General features: G+C 41.1%; 1 protein-coding gene across 1 annotated transcript; it reads left to right on the top strand.

The window, feature by feature from the left end:
- Nucleotides 1-1,023: 1,023 nt before the first annotated feature.
- On the top strand, nucleotides 1,024-9,990 carry LOC140941991 (uncharacterized). Its single transcript, XM_073390987.1, has 5 exons — nucleotides 1,024-2,333; nucleotides 3,817-4,173; nucleotides 6,135-6,297; nucleotides 7,450-7,573; nucleotides 9,806-9,990. Exons 1-5 carry the CDS (start codon nucleotides 1,024-1,026, stop codon nucleotides 9,988-9,990), a joined length of 2,139 nt encoding a protein of 712 aa, XP_073247088.1.
- Nucleotides 9,991-10,351: the final 361 nt, after the last annotated feature.

Raw genomic sequence — 10,351 nt, forward strand, 5'->3', positions numbered from 1 at the left:
GCACTGTGAAAACTCGGAAGTTCAAATTGCTGTATTTTCGAAATGAAACATGCTATGGGACTGAAAACTCGTACAAAGATTAACTTTTTGATTATCTTCAACTTAGTGTAAATAAGAATTCGTAAAACCTCGCTATTTTGACTTTACAATTTGATGACGTCACTGTGAAAACCATCTATATTTTCAAGAAAATTTTCGGAAAAAAAGTTATCGTATTGACCACCAAAATGGCCGCCTTGTTACGTGCTTGCGAACCTAGAATTCACAATACGGTGGAACCCGGCTATAACGAAGACCCCGTTATAACGGAAAACATCTGAAGGAATTACAGTAAAATTTGTGGAAACGAACCCCGTTATAACGAACCCCGCTATAACGAATATATTTTGACGGTTCCAACGCACAATTTACCCCCCTGTAACGAATATTTTGTCCGGTCGCTCGCACCAGTCAAGGTAAAACTGAACGACAAAGTGTTTATGAATTAGATGTCTTGATTGTCAGCGCTTTACACTTACAGTTTACAGTATCAAATGAATAAAAATAATGTTTTCTACGTGCAGTATTGAATTTTTGGTAATCGTTATTTATTAAATTACCCCGCTATAACGAATATTTTTGCTGTTAACCAGATAATTCGTTATAACGGGGTCTTCGCTATAACAAAGAGCCCGCTATAACGAATTATTATTTCGGTACCGTGACACTTCGTTATAGCGAGGTTCCACTGTAGTCGTGAATTCCCTTAGGACGAGGCTGAGTCTATTCATGGATGTCCTTTAACAGGTAACACCAACTAAGACAGAATTGACAAATCAGGTTTTCCTTTCGACTGGTACCGGGACTGGCTAAGAAAACCAATAGCTTACACTGAAGCACTAGTCAAAATCAGCCATGTCCACGGACTTATTGTCGACTCGTTTGCTTGAACAAACGAAGCATTATAGCTTAAAATCGCCCAATGTTTCTTGTTGAGACGGTCCAGATGAAATAGCATGGCGTCTGTGGTAAATTCAAGGCTTCATGCTTAGAAGAACCCGACGACGCATTGGCAGGCCCTTTCCTCGCCGGTGGCTTTTAATCGTCGGCTCTCTTTTAATAACTGTTTTGATACTTGAGCGAGTTAAAAAGAGTAATTTTCACATTGAGATATTTACAGCGATAGTAGATCTAAAAGAACTGGAAGCGACTGGGAAAGTTATGCCTAATCTGTTAGCAGCCAAAGTCGAGGCAGAGAGGGACTGGAAGCATCAGCTCTCAAGTCTCCATGGCAACGATGTTACTCGTTTGGCCGAATATAATGAAATGAACAATGTTATTGATCAAGAGGAAGACTTTGTTAGCGGCAAAGGCGTCAACGTCCACATCTGGAGAGGGTTATGCTGTCCGAAAGTGAACAGTTTAAGACAATACCCACTGTTTCCATTACTACCAAAAGAGCGTTTGTCACGTGACACTATCAACTCCGGTCCGATGGGGAACTGGTATGGACAGAGAATCATGGGATATATTCATCCTCCAATCACAGGAAGTTATACATTTCACTTCCATGCGCATGTTTATGCCGAGTTCTGGCTCAGTGAGGAACAAAACAGCACAGAGGTTGCACTAATAGCGAAAGTTGCAAAGGAAAATCACAATTTCTTAGGGAAATCTGTAGGTCGAATCTCAAGACAAATTCACCTCAAGAAAGGCGGTAAATATTTCTTTGATGTTCTTCACGTGATGAACGGTGGAATGATGCGTCGTGATCACGTGAACCTCACGTGGAAAATTCCGGGAAGGGAGCACTTTAGTGAAATCCCTCAAATGTTTCTCTCGCCACTACTAAATGAAAAGTTTCCATATCCAATCCATGAATTACCAAGGCAAGAAAATTATTTACTTCGACAAGCTAACAGTATCATCAACACAGACGATAACGATGCAGATGCTGGCGAAGATGATGAAGATTACATAGGAATGGAAATTCCAAGTAAAAAAACCCGACTTTCCGAAGAATTTTCATTCTTTTTTGGAGATGATTTTGACGTCCAGAATAAATATGACAAGGCAATTTTCGAACAACTTCCAGATATATCCGATGATTTGTTGTCAGTTTTGCCGAGTTGTTCTTATGATCCAGCGTACACCAAGAAACGGAAGTTCAAGCAATTTGAAGGGATTTGGCAAACACATTTTAGTTCTGTGTTTCCAGATGACGGAACAAAAGAATTCATTTGTATTGGATACAAACAAAAGAAAGATTGCCAGGGAAATGATGTTTTAAACCAGGATGAAGTGCTCACACTACTGCAGATGCTTACGAGGAAAATTGACGAAATGTACCCAGGGTATGGCTGTGCTTTATGCTGGTAATCCTAACCCACTCACCCCTAGTTTTTTCGTTATTCATAGACTTAATCGTCAACAAAACCGTCTGTTGTAAACAAAATGGTCTAAGAAGAGGACTAAGGCTACGTTCACACGGTACCGGAAACCGCCCACCTACCCCTCCCCTAAGCCAACATTTTTCCCTAAGAGAGAAGTAAGTGTTCATGTTGGCTTAGGGGAGGGGTAGGTGGGCAGTTTCCCAGAAAGGTATAATGATCGAAAAATTCGTAGTTTTAGGTGTTTCGTTTATACGGATCCACCTTAATTAACCGTACGAAAATATAGAAGCCTAGCTGCTCAAAGTTACGAGTGAACAGAGCGAAAATATCGATCGGTCCTGAGAGAACCAAGTATCCAGTCAAATTGTTCGGTCGGTCGGTAATTCGTTCATTGCTTTGTGAACGTATCCTAATGGTCCAAATATGACAAGTACCTCCGATCTTTCACAGAATAAGCAAGCTGTTAAGGGTGCCCTGTGCTTAAACAGGATAATGCATGCTAAGAACTAGCTTGATCCAAGCGCTCAGATAATGGGAACGGCGCAGCAACTTTTCCTATCGTAAACGGTCGCTGTCATTTTTAGACTCTTTGAAAATTTTTGACCTGTTATTGAGAGTTTTTCTATTAAAAAGAAAGAAGATCGCAACCTCGAACCAGGACTTTTCGTATCCTAATCTTTCTCCCATACCACTATACTATCACACCGACACGCCAAATTTCCGAAAAATTGAAGTACATACACTAGCAAACTTTCTTTCTCAACTGATACAATAACAGGTGACCCTAGGCCTTTCCGTAACTTTTAACGTAAATTCAACTTGGGCTTCAACGTCGTTCTTTCTAAGACTATTCAAAAACGTATTATATGCCTTATTGTATGAAGTAAATCCAAGGAATATACTGTAAATTTCCAAAAATAAGCCCCGGGGCTTATATTTTTCAAAGGCCGTTTTGGAGGGGCTTATATTCGGAGGGCTTATGTACGGAGGGAAATTTGCGTTCTCTAGCTTGTAGTGGGAAGGAAATTTACCATTTTTGCTTTGTTTTACTTTGTATTCGAGGGCAAATTCCAAGTACAAACCCACCGGGGGGGCTTATATTCGGAGGGGCGATTGAGCGGAGGGTTTTTTGCGTTACGATTTTGGGGGGCTTATATTTGGAGGGGCTTATTTTCGGAATTTTACGGTATTACATCTATCATGACTAAAGGCTTGGTTACCAATGGTGCCATCGACCGTCAAAAATGGCAACGACCGTTTACGAAAGGGAAATAGGCGACGGGGCATCTCAAATATCTGAATTACGAATGAAACAGGCTAGCAGAGAACCATCTCAGTGCTTGGCCATTGTGATTGTACTCGTTTTTAGCACATCAAAAAATTCAGACAAATTGCTACACTTTATTTAAAACTCGAAATTTAAGCCATGAACCTCCGTTTTCAGAAACTACTCCTTAAAAAGCATCGTCAACATCGAGAAGAACCATGATATTATCCGAGGAAACCGATATCTTCTGGAGCTTGTGTTTCAAGATCATACTAGGAACAAGGCTAACGTGCAGCTGGTAGATTTCGTGTACAAATTCCACAACAGCTCAAACCTCTGTAGGCCAAACAGGATCACGTGGCAAAGAAAGGTGACAGTGAATGTCATTTTAACCGTGAAGAACCAAGGTAGTTGGGCGCAGCACTTTATCGATGAAATATCCTGGATCTGCCGTGAGACAGGTGATGATCACGTGAACATTATCGTGGTCGACTACGGCAGTCCGGACGTGGATATTGAAAAGGCTTTGAAAAGGTATGTGAAGATAGCCTAATTGGTGAATCACAGTCAAACCTAACCTCTTATTTATAACGAATTCTTAGGAGTTCGCAGGGAAAGGATGCTTCTACAGTAAAGAGTACAACAGGGACTCCTCAACAATGGCATTAAGCGGTAAAGAGTCAAACAAATTCAGATCTCATATTTCAAAATTGCCCCTTTTTTGTTCCAGTAAAAGAGGCAAAATGTGTTGCAATGTTGGACAGAAGTTCTTGAAACGAAATGCCATGAATTATGTGCCTTGCAATTAAAGTTTGGAAAAGGGATTTGATGCTATCAAAAATGTTACTGTCCCCCTCCCATCCCAGCCTAAAACAATGTTGAAACTCTGAAGAATTTGGGCTACGCGATATCAGCACTGTAGGTGGGGGGGGGAGGGTGGTAGCCTAGGACTAGGCTCCTTATTGGGGAAAAAGGGCGAATAACACAGTGACGGCGCGAAAAAAGAGGCGAACCGAGCGGGGAATTGCTTGTCGATTTTTGACCCCCAGTTAATATTCGCCTTTTCCCCTCTAAGGGGCCTGGTCTCAGAATAATGGGGTGGAAGGAGAGGATGAGTGTGTGAGAAAGGGTTCCAAATGTGGGATTTCTGTCTACGATTGTGGTCCTTTGCGTCATTTATTCCTTACCTCCTACCCCACCCCTTGTATGTGTTTTAAATGTTCGCCCAACGATTCGCAGGTACCATTTTGGTACAACTGGAATAATGGAATGATAAGAAAGACGCAAGTTAACAACAGTCTTAGTTTGGATACAGAGACCTTCGATTCAGACGTCTGAAAAGCTTACCACTTTACCCACACAACCTTGCCCGATACAGATCCGTTCTGATATGCCTTAATCAATCAAATAATACCTTCCAATGTAATAACTAGTAATAGTTGACACTACAGCTACCCTCGTTCTGTATATTGTCGGACAATAGTATTCTTGCTGGTGGCGTAGCTCTTTGAAATATATCGATTCATAATGAAGATTTTCACACATATTCCATACAATAGGTGAGAGAAATACAGAAAACGCAAGGTTCCATGCACAGTTTCAGCTCGATTTACACAGCTTTGATCAAAACATTCTCAGTTTCGAGAATAGTTTATTCTAAACCATAAGAAAATATTTAATTAGAAGTTGAATTTTGCGCTATTTCTCTTTCCCTTTTTACATTCAGTTCATTTTATTTGCCGGAAAGTAAGCCTTAGAAATTAAAAGGACGTTTGATCGATTCACGCTAGCGCATTCTAGTCTAATTTGACACTTTATAATGGAAGGACATCTGTGAGCAGGGAATAAGTCAGCACAGAATTTGATTGTCGGCGAATTTCTGTAAATGTCCATCAATCTGCTAGTGATAAGCTAGCCGTTGTTCACTCGCCTTGCTTGTTTGGGGCTGAGTCTTATTCCGGTCAAAGAGAGAGAAAGAGTGTCTGGTAAGGTTTCCAATATAAATCAATGATTTGTGAACTCGTGTCTGGCAAACTCTCCAAGTGTTTATATATACACAGTTAAACGCACCTTATAACCTCCCCTGCGCTTAACGAGTGTCTTTTGGTCCATAACTTTAATTCAAAACAACTGCTCCACAGAATGTCACTGCGTAACGCAAAAGAGTATCGAAGTATGACTGCACAATAAATGTCACAAAATCTACCTGAGCGGTCCCTTCGGGATTTTCTGTCTTTACGTCATCCTTACCATTTCTTACTTGCGGGCGCACACAATAGAAACGTCATCATTACCTACCGATTCCTCGCGGCCCCAGTTCGAGCAAATCGAGATTTTTCTATTATACTGACTGTATATTTGAACTGTAAGTACTGTCCTTAATATACGCGCGAGTTACTAGGGTGCCTCCTCGGGATTTCGCCTCTGGGCGAAATCCCTGCGGGGGCAATTAACCGAGAATTTGAGGTAATCTTCGTTGTCTTACCTTTTCATAGGAGTTTTCTGGACAGCTACAGAGTTTTGAAGCGATCTGGAGCATTTCATAAGACCGAAGCAATCCAGTCGGCGGTCAACACCATCAGCGATCCACACAGCATTGTTCTTTTGTATGATCTTCATCTTATCACACCTAAAAATATGTTTAGCGCTGTAAGAAAGGTAATCAAATTAACAGTTATCATTTTAACTTAAAAAGGGAAAATTTAAAAGCGAACTTTAAAAGAGAACTTCGTACCAAAAGATATGGCTTTGTGATTTGCTTACGCCCAACATATTTCATCATTATACGTTTCTGGGAAACTGCCCACCTACCCCTCCTCTAAGTCAACATTAACACTTACTTCTCACTTAGGGAAAAATGTTGTCTTAGGGGAGGGGTAGGTGGGCAGTTACCTGGAAACGTATGATGATGAACATATTTAATTCAGCGGCTTTCACTCCTGATAGTCACCAAAGAAAAACACAAAATATTCAACTTTTTTTTTGCAAAATCCAAAGAAGCAGAATACTGAGTACTATACAACAGCTCTGCTTAACAGATTTCATTTGAATCGTAACACCATAGGTCTTCTTTAACAGATTTAAAAGTTATTGAGACAAATAAGGTGAGGTGACAAGGTTAACAAAGACAAGGTTAACAAGGAAGAATACCAGCCAACTAGAGGCAATTTCACTTCGGTTATTACAAGCATGAGGAGCTGTGCTTGGTCAGGGCTGCCAAAAATAACTAAACCACTCGGCCATACTGCCTTCTTTATGAATCGCTTATCTATGGCTTAGGCCATAAATAAGCGTCCTCTAAGATCAAAAGTCTTCAGCCCGAGGGAGAATCCTCCCTATTGATGGTCTACACGAGGAGTCTCCGCCCAAGGGGTGTACCTTTTTCAGGCTTCGGGTATATAAAAGGGTAGGAAATTCACGAGTTGAACGATATGAAAGGGTACAGAAAATTGTCATTTAGGTATTTAAAAACGCCTTTAGCTAAAATATTTGTACCTTGGAGTACCTTTTCTGCCAAAGTGGTACATACTCACCCCGGGGTTTCCAGCAGGCTTTTAAGCAATCAAACTTCTATGGATTCATCACTGGTATGAAAATAATGCCCACGTTATGATCTGTGGTTTCTAATAAGACATAAAAACTCAACATGACAACCTAAATACTTTAATTTTTCTCAAAAAGTAAGTGGCATTTAAAATATACCTTTTTGGAAAAGATCAACTAAAAAGATTAAACGTACTCTCCCATAGAGGCACAAAACAACTAAATCTTGACATTATGATTGATATACTTTCATTTGCACATGCTCAGCACACGGTGGAAGGAAGAATGACGTTTACGCCAGTTTTGTTCAGATTAACCTTCTGTGGTAGGCCGCTGACCAGTTCTACACAGCCCAAGGGATTCTGGGAAACGTTCGGCTTTGGAATATTTAGTAAGTCATTTGCCACTTTAGAAACCAGAGGGGAACTGGAGCCGAAATACCTCCCGCAATTGTTTCTGGGACCGTTGCTGGCAACTCGCCGGTCAGCTATTCGCCAATTTTATCCCCTGTACCCATACCACCCACGGTAAGTTTACCTAGGAGATCGAGTAAAATGGTAAAATACTTTTTCTAGACTGCTTGGTCACTTGCGACAACAACAGACTACGAACGACAATTTACAGAAAACGGACACATACCTACAGATTACCAGACCATTCATCGTACAACTTGACCTCTCACAAGGCTACAGCTATACGGGCTTTGACGAGACAAGCACAACTAGTTTGCGACTCGTCTGACAGCCTAAAAGACGAGACTGGCTACCTAAACAACGTTTTTAGTAAAAACAACTACAGTGCTGACTTTGTTTGACGAAAAACTCACAGTAACTCTGATTCCAACACTCAGACCAACGTCAACTCTGGCCCTGTTACTACAGCGACTATACCGTACATAAGAAGCACTTACAATATGCGTGTTGCACACAAACCGATAACCACTTTACGACGACTGCTTACTAATGTCAAGGACAAAGACAAACCGAAGGAGAGACAGGGAGCAGTTTACAAGATCAAATGCTGCGACTGCCAGGCCACTTACATTGGTGAAGCCGGCAGAAATCTTAGCACGCAACTGACCTAACACAAACGAGCGACAAGAAAAGGTGACGTCAACAATCACATTGCTGAACATCATTTACAGACGAAACATCAAATAGACTGGGATTCTGCCACATTTACTACGTTTTCTACAGACTACTATCAACGACTCAATTTAGACAGCTGATTTACTAACTTAGAACAAACGCTACTAAATCGTAGTCAACAGTTACCGGCACCGTGCAAACGACTTATGGACGAACTCAAGCAAAACTAACTACGAGAGAACGACTGGACAACCAACAATTTGACCAACAATAAACGACAGTTTAACTGTGACAAGACGGATCGAAACGCACCAATGACATTACGAGTCTTCATAGCCAATAACATCACATCTTAACTAACAAACGACCAATAACATCGCGACTTAATTGACCAATCAGGTCAATAACCAGAGTTTACAATTATTACCATCAACTGACGTGATACAACTCACTTTGACTCTGAAGATGACTACCGCACAGGTCGTCGAAACGTCAGTCACTGTCAACAACAACAGTCCTATTTAGGACTACGTTCACCCGGACGATCACACTCAACCAACTAGTCCCAGACGTATTTGCGAAAATTAGCTCGACCTACAACCTTGGACAGAATAAAATGGAACAGCAAACCCCCATCCCCCCCCTCCCCCAAGTCAAGGATGAAGCCGCGCAAAAGCCAAAACGCGCCATTTTCCCATCCTTGACTTAAGGGGAGTGGGGAAGGGGCATCAATTTTGCCTTTTTAATACCCAAAACTATAAGAACCTGTTTAGCCAAGCAAGATCAATTACTTGTAGTTTCTTAAATGTGGGTTAGAGTTAGGTTGTGATAAACATTTTAACGAAGGAGCCATTTGACTCTGAGATTGCAAGACTGTACCAAACTGTATTTTAGAAATAACAGTATTGCTGTAATTCCTACAACGAAAGCAGGTTTATATAAAGTACAGACTGTAATTGTCTTGCATATAGGGGGTTGGGAATGTACAGTTGTGAATAAATACTGTATATTTAAAAATAAGGTCCAAATTCACGTTTCGTTATTTTTCTGGTAGTCAAGGTCCCCCTATATCTCCTCCATAGAACTAAGCCAACAAAGAAATAAGCCCGTACGTTAAGTGGTCGCTTAAAAGAGGTAAAAACAGTGGAAAATTATTAAACCGTTAAACGTTAAACCCAAAAACGTGGTAGCAGTCGCTTACAGAAGGTGGTGGTTTACTAGAGGTTCCAACCGCAAGACTTTTACTGGAAAAAGTTTGGTGTTTTGGATGGGTTGTCGCACAGGATGGACTACGAGTAGTCCCCCATTTTTCCTCAGGGACAGTAGAGCGAGCGAAACGCGAGCGCGCGTGAAAATCACCCCACGCGAGAAAAGGCACACTCTCTCCCCGCCGCGTGTCGCCTTTTCTCGCGTGGGGTGATTTTCACGCCCGCTCGCGTTTCTCTCGCTCTACTATCCCTGAGGAAAAAAGGGGGACTACTCGTAGTCTACGCACAGGAAGACTCGACTGTAATTGTTTCTTTACTTACTTGCAGGTATCTTTAAATCGGACTGGGACAGATTTGGAGGAATGAATGTCCAGGCCTTTCAGCACAAGTGGGGCGGGGAAGACTGGGAAATGATCGACAGAGTGTTAGCTGTAGGCTTAGAAGTTGAGAGACTGCGCATGCCCGGATTTTATCACTTCTACCACTCCAAACAGGGAATGTGGGACAACTGACAATTTCTAGAGAAAGAAAACAAAGAAAGAAAGAAAAGAGAAGTTTAACTCATTTAAACCTATCTAACTAAATTTCTTCTTTACCTGATTCTGTAACACCTTTTTAATCTCCCAGAGAAAATGGAAAATAGCCGTCGTTTTATCAATTTTAAACGTTTTCCATCGGGACGTTATCTCTTGCAGGAGCCTTTTTATCTTATTTAATCAAATAATGATCAGTAAAGCAGGGGAAAATTAAACTTATCTCAGAAACATTAATTATGTTTCCATTGCCGACCAATGCCTTATACGGTATTCTGATCATGTAGTTTGGAGAAAAAAAATTTAGTTTTCGAAAGACACAGGTGGCACTTGACTTGTT

This window comes from Porites lutea, chromosome 6 (assembly GCF_958299795.1).
Source record: "Porites lutea chromosome 6, jaPorLute2.1, whole genome shotgun sequence".
NCBI classification, from domain to species: domain Eukaryota; kingdom Metazoa; phylum Cnidaria; class Anthozoa; order Scleractinia; family Poritidae; genus Porites; species Porites lutea.

Excerpts from the sequence above, each read along its gene's own strand:
- LOC140941991 (XM_073390987.1), top strand. The coding sequence starts at position 1,024 with ATGCTTAGAAGAACCCGACGACGCATTGGCAGGCCCTTTCCTCGCCGG. Across the intron at positions 4,174-6,134 it reads ATTGAAAAGGCTTTGAAAAG|GAGTTTTCTGGACAGCTACA; the intron begins GTATGTGAAGAT and ends ACCTTTTCATAG. Across the intron at positions 6,298-7,449 it reads TGTTTAGCGCTGTAAGAAAG|CACACGGTGGAAGGAAGAAT; the intron begins GTAATCAAATTA and ends GCACATGCTCAG.